The sequence below is a fragment of the Theobroma cacao genome, chromosome 2 (genome assembly GCF_000208745.1).
Source record: "Theobroma cacao cultivar B97-61/B2 chromosome 2, Criollo_cocoa_genome_V2, whole genome shotgun sequence".
In the NCBI taxonomy this organism is placed as follows: domain Eukaryota; kingdom Viridiplantae; phylum Streptophyta; class Magnoliopsida; order Malvales; family Malvaceae; genus Theobroma; species Theobroma cacao.
The window spans coordinates 23597489-23613670 of record NC_030851.1 but is presented as its reverse complement, the minus strand read 5'-3'; the positions used below and the strand labels follow the sequence as shown (position 1 = coordinate 23613670).

General features: G+C 32.2%; 1 protein-coding gene across 1 annotated transcript; it reads right to left on the bottom strand.

The window, feature by feature from the left end:
• On the bottom strand, nucleotides 5508–15532 carry LOC18609151 (glutamate receptor 2.2). The gene is made up of 6 exons (XM_018114937.1): nucleotides 15344–15532; nucleotides 10507–10717; nucleotides 7901–9210; nucleotides 7042–7354; nucleotides 6203–6612; nucleotides 5508–6098 (listed from the first exon to the last, which is right to left on the bottom strand). The coding sequence occupies exons 1-6, from the start codon at nucleotides 15530–15532 to the stop codon at nucleotides 5652–5654; spliced, it is 2880 nt and encodes a 959-aa protein (XP_017970426.1). The 3' UTR covers nucleotides 5508–5651.

Below are 16182 nucleotides of genomic sequence, written 5' to 3'. Positions count from 1 at the left end.
GGGATGTGAATGATTTTATCTAACTTGACTTTGAAAATGTGCTTTGGGAACAAGCCTTTGGTGAAGTGATTTTATATTGTGGAAATGTGCTATACAATGTGCTATGTGTTATCAAAATATGATAATATGCATTATATGCATTGGGTGCTTATTTGCATGTTGATGTGGACCCGGCTATGTTCGAGTAGGAGTGCACATAAGCCGTTGCTGACCCGGCTATGTGCGAATAGGAGTGCACATAAGTCGTTGCTGACCTGGCTATGTGCGAGTGGGAGTGCACATAAGCCGTTGCATATGAGATGATGATGATGGGAAGGTGTATTTGATGATTGATATCTATATATATACATATATGGTATATGGTTGTAATGCAAAAATGTGAGCATTTGATCAGTTGAAATTTGGGAGTTTGCATGTGTTACATGTTGCTTTTGTTATTGAGCAGGATGGCTTTGTTTTAAGGGAAAAGGAAACCTTTTTCTTGATGTTCTGATTCTCCCTGCAGCGAGAAACTCTCGAGTTTTGAAAGGGTAGGCTGGTTGGAAACTCGCTGCAGTAAGAATCCATTTTCGCTGCAATGAGGAAGGTACAGTAGCTTCTCACTGCAACGAGATTCATTCTCGCTACAACGAAAAACTTTCTGTTTTATGACTAAAATCTCGCTGCAGCGAGAAACCTTCTATTTTTCACCTTATTTTGATTAATTGTTGCCCTATTTTCCATTTCTTTGCTACCATATTTGAGCATGGATTTTCAACATTAAGGAATAAATGAATTAAGCTTAATATGAGGAGGTTTGGTGAGAAACCCTCGGTTAGATGATAATTTAAATCAAGTGTCACTCCAGCAAGAATGCCATTTCGTTGCAGTGAGGACCCGTCGTTTATTGACTTGATACGCATGAATGCTATTAAAGTTTTCACTCTTCAAATCCTTTGATGAGCATGGATTTTTTTCAAATAAGTGATTTTTCTTATGTGGGGTTTACATGAGGGGTTTAATAAGGTCAAAAATAAATTGCATTGTTTTGAAAAAGAATGCAACATGATTTCGTTAAGCATTCCTTACAGTATGCTTGTTCCCTTTCTTGTTCACCTACTAAGTTTATACTCACCGTTTTCAACTTCATGTTTTCATATCACGAGGCAGTCGGTAATTAAGACGAGGTGTCTTTGTAGACTTGTATCCATCTTTTGGTAGGTGTCTCGGCATTTAGTAGCTGTACATTCGTCCGAGTCCCTCCGCTGGAAGTCGAGTATTATTTTGTTGTGTATAGACGAACCTAATGTAAATTGTTAAGATACATGTTGTAGACAATGTAAATACGTTTGTTTGTTATGCCAGTATAAGATGGCAATGTGTAGTAGTATTTTGATTCTAAGTTTTGAAAAATGACTTAGCAGTTTATGATGGAATGATGAACACGTTAGATTAATAGGCTTGCTTGGGCTTAGTGGACTACGTCCATTGGGCCCATGGGCTGGTCATGACCCGAAATTTGGGTCGTGACACAAATAACTATTGATCTACAAAAATAAATGCATCTTACATGTGTGAGTTATAAATAACTCCGTGAGCAAATACGAAGAGGGGGAACAAGCTAAACAACAGAGTGTTTATCAAAGACGTTTTTTAAAAATAATGCAAGTAGTCCATTTCAAACAATATCAAAGTTTTCCTTTTAACCATAACAAATGTCCATATAGTTTGGGAATTTAATCTTCAAGCAAAAAATAAAACATCCCAAGGTATGAGTTATATATCAAGTATGATCAATTATCCATGAAATCTCAACTCATTGTCTCAATGAATACAAACTTATTTAAAATGATTTTATAAAGTTTTATTGAAAACCCATTCTTAAACCTTTGAAATAAGAATCATGGTTTGTAAAATGTTCAAGTATTTCCAAGAAAACAATTTATAAATATCGAGCTTTAAAGCTTTTGTAAAAGATGTCGAGGAAAACAAAGATTTAGTTTTAAAGAAAATGAAATAATGTTGTTATTTCTAGAAAATCCTTGAAGAAAATGAATGGATTTCAAAAATAATATAATTTGTATTACATGGAGTAAATCAAGTCTAAACACCAAAGTTAGGGCAATTACCCAATCCAAAGATCAGATTAAGACATATACCAATTCCTAATGCCAAAATTGAAACAAATATCAACCCTATGCACCTAGGTCGAAACCATGTTAAATCCAAAGACCAAAGTCTAAATAAATGTTAGTCTAAATTCTCAAGTCGAAACAATATTAATTCCGAAGTCCAAACTCAATACAAATATCAAATCCTAAGTCCATAGTGTCAAATATAATTTCAAATAGATTATGGAGCCCAAGATAGCATAGACAATTAAATCAAAGTGTGCCGTAGTATCAAAGTGGTCGGATACATGATAATCATCAACCATGTATCAAAGGAGGTAGGATCGTATCAACTACCAAACGAAACTAAATCAAAGGGGGTAGCAGTTTGTTAACTACCCAATCAAAGTTAAGCATTGTGCACAATGGTTAGTGGCTACTGTCACTAGCTACAAGTCCATAACTCAAGTAGGCTCCATTAAAACATGTTGTTTTATATTTCCAAATATTCAAATGTTCGTTTCCTGATGAAAAGGTGGACCCATTCACCATCTAAGATTAAATGTTCCAAACAAAACAAAGTCAAAGTATTCAAGTCCATCTCTAAAACAAAGGATGAATTCAATCATCAATAATCAAAGCTTAAAACATAGGCTAAATCAAAGTCATCAGTCTCAAAGACAAATTGACCCGAAGCTAGTGTCTATGCAAAACTAATCATTTTCCATTCCAAATTTCCAAATAGTTAATTAACCAACCAATCATAAACAAATATCAATTTTGAAGTATCAAACATTTGAAAAGCTTGTTCCTTATGTTCAAAACTATATACATAATAACATATTTACATAATATACTTAGATTTCATAAACAAGCTTAAAACCAAACGTTCACATTGCAAAATCTATTAAAATACGTTTTAATGCGAGGTTGTAGAATAGGCATGCTTAATTATATCAAAATAATTAAAAATGTTGTATCTACCAACCTCTTCAAGCGTGTTTTTTTCTCTTAGCACCTTTCGTCGAAAGCTCAGCTTCTTCAATAAACTCAAATTACTCCAATAGCATCTAAAAACGATGTTTAATTATCAATATTCTCCAAAACCCTTAATAAATTTGGAATACATTGAATACCCATTTCTAACTTTACCGGTTCCGACTTGGTATCAACATGGTAAATTAATTACTTCGCTAAATTTATAAGATAATATATTTTTTAATTTAATACATAGGTAACACTTGATATATAATTTAATAATCTTCTTATACATCAAAATTATATATATACATGACTCAATTAGGAGGCCTTTGTAAAATATGACTCAAATATTACTTGTTTCTTCTTGAAATTAATGTCTCTTTAAACATCATCTCTAACTTTCTTAGTGCATTAAGAAGGCTTAGTGTAATGTTTTCATATTGCAAGAGAAAATTATGCAATATGATTATTGCTTTGAATGCATTTTTGTGCAAGACAGGATCTAGTACAGAACTATTGTCTTCAACTTTTTTCTCTTTGTCATTTCCCATGACATTCTCAATAATTTGCTTGTCATGAGTAATGATAATTCGTAATTCAGTAATTAGGTAATATTCGTATAATCACAATATATAACACATGTGTTAAGTCCAATGTTCTGGAAAAAAATAAAAAATACCTTGATAAATTAATTTTTTATTAATTAATGTATAAATTATTAATTTATGGATTAAATAGTATCTCGATTAATTAATAAATTTTCATGGTTCCAAGGGTATTAATTTATATAGGTTTTTATTGTAATTTTATGTGAAAAAACTTAAAATCATAAAAAACATATATGGACAATTTATCAGGAAAAAAGGCATAATACTTGAAAAAGCCCATGAACTATTTAAGAAAATTCAATAAGCCCTTATTATTCTATTGTATTTAATCAAACCCTTGTACATTTATTTTAGATTAAATAGATAGTTATGACTGAGAAAAAAAATAGGTTCTTATGACTAAAAGTTGATTAACTGTCGTTAGACAAAATGCCACATATCATTTTATACTCACTTGGCGTTGACCTAGAAGTAAAAATATCACATGATTATGTCATCATGCCACACGGGCAAGCTATATCATCATCTATTATAATAGGTTATCATGCCATATCATCGTCATTTAGCATAGAATGACAAATGTCATCTTAACCAACAATAGTTAGTCAACCATTATTTACGATGGTTTATTTGACTTAAAATAAAATTATAAAAAATTGATTAAACGCAACAAAAGAATAAGAGCTTATTTGAATTTGTCTGAATAATTCAAAAGCTTTTTAAAGTATTATACCGGGCAAGATAATTCCAAATGAGGGTAGGCTTGAAAAGCTAGTGAAATTTAAAACCACATAAGACCTTAAATGCAATTATGATTTATGTAATCAATATATAATTCTTTAGGATCTTAAATCTTAACTATAATTGCTCGAATACCAATTCTTAAAACTTTATATATAATTAATTATATTTAATACAGGATTTACTATTATAGAAACTTAGAACACACAAAATGTAACTGATTATTATTCTATGATATGATAGTGGAAACAAGACAACATAAGTTACCTGTTGCAATTTAATGCACTAGGATCTTACTCCTTGTCAATTTATAACTCTCCAATGAGTAAGTTTTTTAATGTTTTCTAGACAGGAAAGGACTTATCCTTACCTTCGGCTGGTGAATTCTAAATCTTACCTATCATAGGATTTAAGTTTTCTTATATAAACTTAACTATAAAGTCCACATATAATATTTTATTAAATCATTTTACGAATTATAATATTACCTTATTGGTAAAAGATAAAATAAATAAATAATGTAAATGTACATTTTAATTGTTTGGAAAAGTCTAACAGATGGTTGTTGTCTAAAGCAGAACAGTGGAAATAAGGGAATTTGGACATAAAAATCAAGAGTGACAAACATTGAAGTAGCTCCTATAATAATGAAGAGGCCCCCAAAACTATCTGAAGAGGTTGTGGATGGACGTTGATCACAAATAGTTGTTTGGCTTCCCAGGTAATTTTTCTTATAATTTCTTCCATTTTATCTGTCTTCGCTGACTTGTAAAATTGCCCTTGAATGTACCATTAATGCCGCGCTAACAGTGTAACTTTGTGTTACTATAATTACAATAAAAACTACATAACCGACACCATTGCTGAAAAGACGTTTTCCTGTTTCTCTCTAGAATCTTAGTCCTTGCGAAATTCACTATTTATTTCAACAGTGTCAAAAACTCAATCCTTGAGACTTGGTTTTTTGCAAATCTTTTTCAATAAAATTCAATATAGTCAATCCATTAGATATTGACAAATGCTACCAACTTTTACAGAAACCAAACAAGTAAAATTAGAAGTAATTATTTTATGCTTAGCATATCATATACTGCTAAAGATGATATATACGGATCAAGTCACTAACAATAAACAAACATAATATATATGTTAATGTGTATCTAGGGATTGACAGCTGCAATTAGAAGACCAAGCTACGATGAGTGACATTCGTCTTCAGTTTCCATTTCTTTTACTCATTTTCTTGATGAACACTTCCGTCACTGAGGTCAGAAACTCCAGAAGAATCCCCTGAATTAATTTGAATTTCATCAAGCGAATGTGTACTAGCATTCATCACAGTTGTTGAATGAGCTACCAGTTTAGTTTCAATATTGGAAGCTCGAGAGGAAAGATATCTTTGACCATATTTTTTTGCCATAGAAACAGGTTTTTCCCAAAAATAGCCTTCTGAAATGACCAGGGCTAACAATGTGGCAATCCCTGTGATGATAAAGAGACCACCGAAGCTATGTAAACTAAGACTACGACTATCTGCAGAGATTGGAGCAGCTGAATATAAAGATGTAACCTGATGCTTAAAATACTTTTTCTCAATGTTATCCATTATTGTATCCTCTCTGACTTTCAAGATTGCCCTTGAAATATAAGGGACTAGAGGGGAGCCTCTTGGGAATGCCTGGAAGAGTTAATCCGTAATGATATTAATTATCAATCTCAAGAATGACAGCAGAAAAGTAAATAAACTAATTTCTTAGTGTAGAAAAGAGACATAAAACTTACAAATCCAAACCCGTCAGTCCTATACGTCGGTCCAGTTATCATATAGTTTGAACCATATTTATCAAGGAAAAGCCTGATAAAAGGAATCTCATCGAAGATCGCAGCAACTCCATCATGTTCACTTCCCTCTGACAAGGCCTTGTCATAATCCTGAATAGTGTCATATGCCTTGAGTTTGGACTCATCGAACTTCAACCGATTCTTTAAGAAGTCTAGCACAAAGGAACCGTTTTGGTATCCAACATTGTAACCTTTTGTTTTGAGGTTTTGGACACTAAAGAATGTGGGATGCAACTGATCCACCGTCAATATTGAAGACAAGCTTGCTGTGTAACTCTGCATCAAGATATATGCCAAAAACAACCACATGACCAGCACAAATATGGAGTAGTCATTGAGTAGCAGCTCCCCTGTTACAAGAGGAAAACTTTTCTTACCAAGTCTAATAATTCTTCCTGTATTATATCTCTTTCTACAACCTCAATTTCCATAAGTAGTTTAAAAACGGTGAAATACACAGTTCTCAGAAAAAAAAAAAGGGTAAAACCGGTTCCTTTGTTGGTTGTGAAATATGCATCGAGTATCATCCGTATGGATAATTTTCAGGAGAAATAGTTGGAATAATCTGTAAGTAATTGTTGAAAAAGGTAAAGTTGTTCTTGGAACAAGATACGACAATCAGGCAACCTATTTTTAAGTTTGACATGAAAGAAAATAGTGATTGATAACACAGTGCCTAACAATAAATTATGGTCACAGCCAATTGTGGACGATTAGCCGTATAGCTAGTGATATTTAGAATTTAAAGAAGATTTTCATTCAAAAGTAAAAGGATTTACTTTGAGGAAAGACTAGAGATGAGAATGGAAACCAAAAGATCATGCCAAGCTGTCGACTAGGTGGCCCTCCAAATCTTGTGTTTGCGGTGTGATGGCGCTCCATAATCCGAATGACGAGACCAAAGAAGATGCAAGATCCAATGATTGTAAACCAAAGATCCCAACCTAAAGGTTGCAAGAAACTCCACAGGGATTTTTCATGTTTGATGGGTACGACCATTACTATCCGTGACTCTGTGTAAGGCAATGTGAAGTCAACATATGATGTCCGGTCGGCAATAATTGTTGTGTCTCCCACCACTGCATCAACAATCTAAATTGTCTCGTGATAAAAAGGAAATAAGTCAAAAATAAAGCCAAAATTTAACACTATGTTTGGTAGGAGGTAGAAGGGAAAGAGTATAGAAAGAATGGGAAAAAAGAAAAGTAGTGTTTCTTTTAATGCGTTCCCTTTTTTCATTTAGTAAGAAAGAAATAAAAAAGTTAAAATGAAGGATGAATTTGAACATTTTCAAAATATAATCGCTTCAAATTAAAAGAAAATTACTTTTTTCTATTCGGCTTAACTATTTTACTTGCCATTTTACCCTAATTTCTTTTTTCCTAATTATTTTTATCTTTCATATTAAATAAAAGAAAAAAAAAACTTTTCTTTCTCTCGTTTTTGTTTTCTTTCCTCACATTTTTCCCTTTCTCTATTTTCTTCCTTTCTTACCAAACATAGAGTAAGAAATGTGCATAGTTTTGTACTTTTTATCCACCTATTGTACAAGTAATAGCTAGAAAAGATAGATAAAGCAGACCACATGTTATGCAAGTAATAGCTAGAAAAGATAGATAAAGAAAGCTCTGTTCTAACCTTGTGCTCAATCTGGTGGAGAAGGTCATTATAAGAACCATTGCTCTTTCCCTCGTCATTCATGAAGGGAACATATACATAAGAAACATTGAAAGCCAATTTCTTCAATGCAGCTTCGAAAACTTCTATGGAGAACCCTGTGCAGCGGATCTCATCTGCACCATTCTTGTCTATTTTCACAAACTGGGTGAAACCTGTTTTCACTGGAACACCAATTCTCAACATGGGTATAGCCCAGCCTGTTGGTACTTCTGTCGAGTCTCCAGGCCATATGATGTTTTTAAGACCTGAGCTAGCTACTCTTTCAGTTGAACTTAGCGCTGGTGATATTCCTTCCTTCGGGGTCCAAAATCCAACGATTCGTTGTCCTCTTCCAATTACATTGAATATTTCAAATACTGAAGGTTGTAGCTGCCCATCAACCAAGTGAAAGTCTCCACCAAGTCCTTTGAATTTGGTGTTTAAGATCTCACTGAGAAATCTTGGACCAATCTTAGAAATACTTAAATTTGCAAGATCCATCACACTTCCATTAGTGCCTACCTTCAAGAAAGTAGGATTTACTGGCACAATCCTCTCTGCTGCTGTGGCTAATGCCCAGACTGTATCATATGCCCAAAAACCAAAGATGTTTAACTCACCTACCGAACTATTAGGCTTTAACAAATGGAGATTCCTTTGCCATCTCTTTTTGAAAGTCTTGACAACGTGTGTCTCAGGCACATGGGGCTTTACTCCCAACACGCCTTCCATTGAATGAATAACCGCAGGATCCATGTCTTCCAATGAATTTGATATGCCATCAGTTATAAGCCATGAGTACCCTATACTCATCATTCCAGCCTTATCCACCAGGCTAAATAAACGAGACCCAAGAGAACTAGTCATGTGCACTAAAAATACCTTTGTCTGCAGGGCCCTCAACTTGTTTAGTTCTCTTGAAATTTCGTAATCCGTGGCAGAAGAAGAAATCTTGCTTTTGTATGCTAAGCCAATGTCGTTCTCCCGCCATGAATCAAATAAATAAGGAACTATCTCAGTGCCGTATTCTGTATCTTCATGTATTAGAACAACTTGAGGCCATCCAAATTGTTTCAAAACGGCCACAATGGCCCTGATTTGGGAGGCATCGTTTTGGGCTGTTCGGATGAAGTAAGTATTTTGGGTTGGAGAAAGTGAAGGGCTTGTTGCAGAAAATGAAACCAAGGGAACATGAGCCATTTCACCTAGTTCAATCGCAAATTTAGCCTCCGCTGACCACTGTGGCCCTATAATGGCATGCGCTTGCTCATTCTTCAGCAAGTCTACAACTGTTCCATCCATACAAATGGCAAAACCATGAAATACATAATATGCAATGATTATTTATAATCATTCTACAACTTTTAAGATTTAGGCATAATGATCATCCAATTATAGAAAAAATTTTGCTTTGGCTCTTTTTTTTTTTTTATTTTTTNCATAATGATCATCCTAATTATAAAGTAAAAAATTTTGTCTTTGGTCTTCTTTTTTTTTTTTTTTTATTTGGTGCAATAGAGACCTTTTATTATTATTTTCTTTTAATAGACTCGAATTAGGATGAAAATGCTGATATGACTCACATCTACGTTGACAATATATTAATTGAATGTAAATCTAGAACTACTTTTCTTTTACGGACCCAAAAAATTTAAAAAGAATATAGATTTTCCATAAATTTATATGGGTCAATGAAACTGTTAATTGTTTTCAGCAGCATTTTCCATTCAAATTGGACTTTCTTCGAAACAAGATAAATGTATGAGAGCTTAACTACATCAAATAAAAAATAAAGTTCTAAGTAAAAAAATCTTCTATAATTTGAGGTATTCTTTTATTATTATGCCTAAAATTTAAAAATATTACAAATTTGTTGTAGAGTATTAAAGTTCTACTAACCCTTGCAGGTTTCGAAGAATTTGTTTAATTGTTTCTTTATTTTCAATTTTTTTAATTAATGACAAATATTTGAATTTTTTTGTTTTTTATTTTTGATAAGCGGAAAAAATGTTTAGCCACTTGTTTATTAATTAAAGGTTTAAACAGTTGGTCAAATATTTAGTAGATAAACTCTACTTACATCTTTACGGTTTCAATTTTTTTTCACATGATACTTTATAATTTTTTTTTAAATTAATACTCTTTGAATAAGTTATATTCATATAAAAAAATTACACGGTTAATTTCACTCAATAAAATTATCAATATATATATATACATATATAAGATTGAGATTGAGTCAATCAACCGAGCTAGGAATCAGTGGCACCATTGGTTCAATTTCTCGTCCGAATTCTTAATCAGCCATTCAAATTGTCAAGTTAAAACGTCACCCCTTTTCTTTTTTTGTTTTGGATATACTTAGATTATAGAATGAAATTGAGAGGTATATATCCTTTTAACCCCTTTTTTATCCATTCAAGGAATTGAACCTAAAAATTTGAAACTCATACGTTATGACAACAGCATCCATCTTGAACTTATTAAATAAAGGTAACAAATCATTATTACACTTTAAGAGTAATTGACATAAGATTTATTTTATCAATAGTATAATAATGTAGTTATAGCTAAATAAAATCTACCTGAAGAAGCCATCCCAACGGAATCATGTGCATCCCTCGTATTTAGAACCAGTCTCGTCTGATAATCAGAATGGCCATCATAAAAATCCGAGACTGCCATGGAAATGCATATCTCAGCCATGGCACCCAGCGGTGATTTCAAATCAAGAATCACCCCAACTTGAATCGAGGTGTTCACTTCAACTCCTCTCGTTTCCGACTTGACTTCCAACTGAACCCAAAGAAAGAAACATAAGAGATACAAGAGATGAAGGCAGTTCGCCATGCCTAGCTGCTAGTTAGGTAGCTAGTCGGCTGTACAAGTTTCTTTTATATATATAGCGCCAAACCCAGTTACTACTATATTTAGATATAGATATTATCTACGCATGAAAGGAAATACATGGCAAGACAAAAATGAAAGTTGGGCCTTGAGAGAAACATTTTGGAAGCTACTGTACCTGGGAGTTAGGAGGTTATTGCTATGAATATGGAAAAGTTGGGAACTCCAGAAAATATTTGTTTAAAAACAAACGATACTTCGCAGAAGAGTCAGGTGACAGCGCAGTGAAAACTACAATGCCAAATAAAATCAAAGAGCAATTGACATGCGATGAAGACAGCCACGAACATTTTCCATTAATTGAATAATATAATAGTTTGGAAAATATGCACACAAAACCTAAGGAGATGAAATCTATACAAGTTTGATGTATGACTAAGATCGATGAGTGAAAAGAATTAAAGATATTGATCAACTTAATACTAAATCTTTTTATCTAATTAAGTTTGATGGGCAGCAGGCGGACTAATTCATAGTGAAAAACCCGCATCATTTAATTATGTGGATTAATTCTAAAGGGATTAAAAGGATTAAGCAACTCTAACATTCTCTTCTGAACAAGTTTTGTTGCCAGCATGAGATCGGCCAAAAAGAATATAATGTGTATAAAAATTGAAAATATGACTAGATATTACATACCCCATCAGTCTTATATTGTAAATGAATCATCAAAGCACTTTCTGCGAAGTATGATCACATTTATCTTCAAACAAACATATGTAGAGTCCATCCATTTTCTGCGACTTTTTTTAGGATATATGAACTTGTTATTGGCTATAAAAAACAGGTATGTCTCTTTTATATTATATATACGGTAGCTACTCCTTCGTTTTTATTAGTGCACTTTTTTTTTTAAATTAAAAAAAGCTTGATTTTATTAGTCTTCTTTACCATTATGCCATCATCAGGTCTTTAGCATGACCTGTAAAACACTTTTCATGACATAAAATTATGGTAAGGGCTTTGAGAGTCTGTAAAATTACAAAAGTTCACTACCACAAAAGGATTTTGACAGCACTAATCAACTACAACCTATGCAATTGTTGGTATATGACCTAGAGTCGATTGAATTGATTAGGGGATATATTGTTATTTAATGCATTGTTAATCACATAACATTACATGATAGAGGTTTTTCTTTATATTAGTGCAATAATAGGGAATTATTAACTATTAATTGGATGAAGCCCATGGAACATAAGGGCCTTGCAAGAGAATTGTAAAGTTGTTACAATAATGAGATGACTATGCATCAAAGCCATGTTCTTAAAACTGTTCCTTGTCATTGTATTGTCAACACAGGGCATTGACAATGCTCAAAGACTAGTATATGTTAAGCCTCCTTACTTGGGAAGTAAGCAATCGATCTCATAGATTGAAGTATATGGGATACTTAAGGATAACATGTGAGTACTTGTTAGAGAACAAATTCAATGAACACAACCCACTATGAGAACTCCATTTGGTATTTCATTCAAGTGTCTATAGAATATATTCTCATGTGATAGTTGTGCAACTAGTCCTCGAACTTAAGAGACAAAGTCATCTTGTATAGGAAATGATATACTTTGATTTCACCCCTATGGATCTAAAGGCGACCAGATGCCTAAACAGGGTGTTTTTGGGTATGCCATAAAGCAAATGAAGGTGGATGAGTGGTCAAGAAAGTATTTATCACTCCAAGTGATATAAGGGGATGTATCTCACTTATTCTGAATTCTAGATTAACTTGTATAAAGTCTTCGGCCAAAACATGATGAATCTGGCGAAAGTTAGTTTCTTAAATTCATAAGGTTAGTTATGAATTATGAGAACTAATATGAAAAATCATAAGTAGACACCGAGCCATATTCTATCACATATCTGAGATATTTTATAAAAAGACCATATTGCACTGAAAGGCTTATCACTGAAGAGTTTTGTCAAATTCTTTAATTGACTCTCTAACATTTGGTTGGTCATAATGTGCTGCTAGATACAACTCATGATTTATAAATTTAAATAAATTATTAAATTGATATTTGATTTTGATTTATATTTATTATCAACATGTTAGAAGCCTCATGGGTCATACACATTAAGTGATATGATTGAGATTACATCAAGATAATCAATCAAGTTGGACTTAATTGAAATAGACCAAAATAAAGTGAGAAAATTAATTAAGCTCAAAGGACTTAATTGAATAAAAATACAAATGTTGCATCTATGGTTACAACTTAGTTTGACTATATAAATATGTTATGTTAGCCAACTAAAACTCTAAGCCTTCAGCCACTTCTTAGCTATATTGTAAAATAAGAAAAGAAAAATAGTTTTCTTTATTTGATAGAAATAAGATTCAACAAGAACTTTTGATCTTTTTGTTTTAGAAACAAAACTTGCTAACACAAGTAAGACCCTGCCTTTGAGAAGGTCTTATTCTGTCACTATGTGGATTACTGTTAGGCCAAATATTTGGGTGGCTGAAGATTTGACAAATCCTAAAGGTAAAGAAGTAATGAATTTCGCTAAAGGATTTCAGACTGACTTGTTCTCTTTTTCGGGTTTCTTGCTTCATCACAAGCCTTTTGCATTTAATTGGCTCTTGATTGTGATTTCTAAAGCAAAGTACATGATACTTAAACTTATGAATGTTCATAATTAATTTGAAAATTACATGCAAAATACAAACATTGATTCAATGAGAATCGACTGTTTCTTTGATTAAATGCATATTTTATTTTCTCATTGCGCTATATTTTTAATTTCATGTTTATGCCTACGGTCAAATCCTAGAAATGGTATCAAAGCCTTTATTTGATTTTTTTTATGTAATTTGCATGCTTGATTCTTATTGATAATCAATAGGATTGATTTGTATGTTGATTTGGTATATATAGATTTTGAAGGCTTTCTTTGAAATTTATTTTTTTTGTTTTAATTCAAATCTAGACAACAAGTGCTTAATCTACTAAAACATATTTTAAAAGGTTTAAAATCATGTTTAACTGAAGAATTAATGAATGGATTAAAAGGTTGTAAAGCCAAGTTAAAACCGAATAGTTTTGACATATTTTGGAAACTAATGAGCTAATTAATTTTGCTAACATTGGGCAAGCGTTATGAGCAGTTTTAAATTGTTAAAAATTAGTTTTATCAAATTAAGTTACTGCATATTTCAATCAAACTTAATTTAGTATGAAAAGTTCATAAAAATCATGCTTTCGAGTTCCAAAACAACAAAGATTCAATGTGAAAAATTATGGGCAACTATGATAAGTTTTTGTGGCTTAATTCTCCATGAATTTTGTGTTTAATTGTTAAACACACTTGCTGGATATTTTCAGTAATTTTTTCATGAGTTTCACTCATGATTTATGTAGTTTAAGAACACTTAAATGACATTTATTTTAATTTTGGGTGATTCATAAAGAATAGAAAATTGTTTCCTACTATAAAAGAAATTCTTAAAATTAATGGTAGCATTTTAACTTGGGAAATTCATAGAAAATAGTTTTTTACTTTAAAAGAAATTTCTAAAATTATGTGATAGCATTGAACTTTCTTTAGAATTTTGGTTTGACTAGAAGTTTCCAAAATTTGTTTTAATAAGTAACTTGAACAATATACAATTTAGGAACCTAATCCATACTCTAAATGTTAGAAATTAAGATGTTGTCTTAGATATATTCTAGGAAGTGTACCTAAAATAAAGAGGTTTTCAAAATTAAAAGGAGTTTAATTATGGAAGAAAATGGAAAGTTTTATTTCAATGGATTTCTATTTAAGCAAAAGGAGAAAAGGTTTACTTTAAATGTTTTGAAAATGGAAATTTCTTATACACTAAATTGAATTAAAACAATACCCAATAATTTGAGTCAAGCATTTTAAGTAACTTAATTGATGTTTTTCTCAAATAACACACAAGATCAACAAGTGATATTGAGCTTGCATTTATTTCTATGCTTTTGATTATGATTATAAAGCATGAGGATGATTATGGACTTAGACCTTAAAAGATTAGGTTATGGATGGTTAAATTTATATCTAATGGTATTTATTTTAAACTAAGGTCTACACACCCTGCCTTACTCTCATTTTGTCTAAGGTCATAAAATTCTTTTCTTACCTAACTCCCCGCGAATGTAACTCAAGGTTTCTTGATTATAGAATATAATATTTTTTTTAATGCTGGAAGTTCCCGCAAGTCCCAGCTACCTTGTTAAAATTTTATTAAATATTGAAAAAATTAAGTACAATCGGGAGGGGGATATAAACCGAACCTCCAAATTTACAAGAGTTTGAGAAAGATAAAGAAAGATGCCTGAAATGGAAAATTTCATTTTATGTGCATATTTTTTAATGCTATCATAAAATTGAAATTTTTCCATAGTACAAGAATCTAAGAAAGACAAATAACATAAATAAATTTGGAGTACTACTCTTTTACATTTATTTAAGACGAACATATGGTAAATCTATTTTATCTAATCTAATTATACCTTGGAGTAGACCTTCTGCTTGTGAAAATACCTGCAGATTTTGGAGTGTATGCCCCTGATTTGAGAGATGATCTGCAGCCTGGTTCCCTTCTCTATGAATGTGTGAAATACGAAAAGACAAACCACTCAAGCATCTACGGATTGAAGCAAGCAAATACCGAATCCTAGAAGAACCCTGATGGCCCTCTTGAATCATTTGTACAACTACTTGTGCATCCATTTCTATCCAGACTCTAGATATATTGTACTCAATACATAAAAGCAGACCCCGATGTAATACCATTAACTCTGCTTGTAACGAATTATGAGGTCCAAAATTCTCAAAGAAAGCAAAAATCATATTACCTGTATGGTCTCTTAGAAGAACCCCACCAGTAGTATTCTGAAAGGCATCTTTGGAACTACCATCGACATTCAGCTTAAATTCATCTATCAATGGTCGATGCTAGTAAATAATTTTTGGTGGACCTTGGCTCTTTTGATCAAAACGGAAACCCCAATGTATACCAATATCGAGATCACCTCGCCATTGCCATTGGTGTAACAAATTGCCCTGAAATAGCTACTATAACATTTTCATAATACGCCAAATAACTCTATCCGGATACATTCCAAGACCTCTATGTTTAGCATCATTTCTTTCAACCCAAAGAAACCAAAGAATCAGTATAGGCAGTAATATTTGAATATGTCCAAGTTTAGTGTAATCCCCAGAATAATACCAAGCATGAATAATTTGCATAACATTGTTGGGATTAAGAACATATATTCGAAAGAATGTCGCAAAATAATTCCAAACCTGTTGCGCAACCGAACCATCCCAAAATACATGCATAACTGTCTCCTCCAATCGGCAACAAAGACATTTCG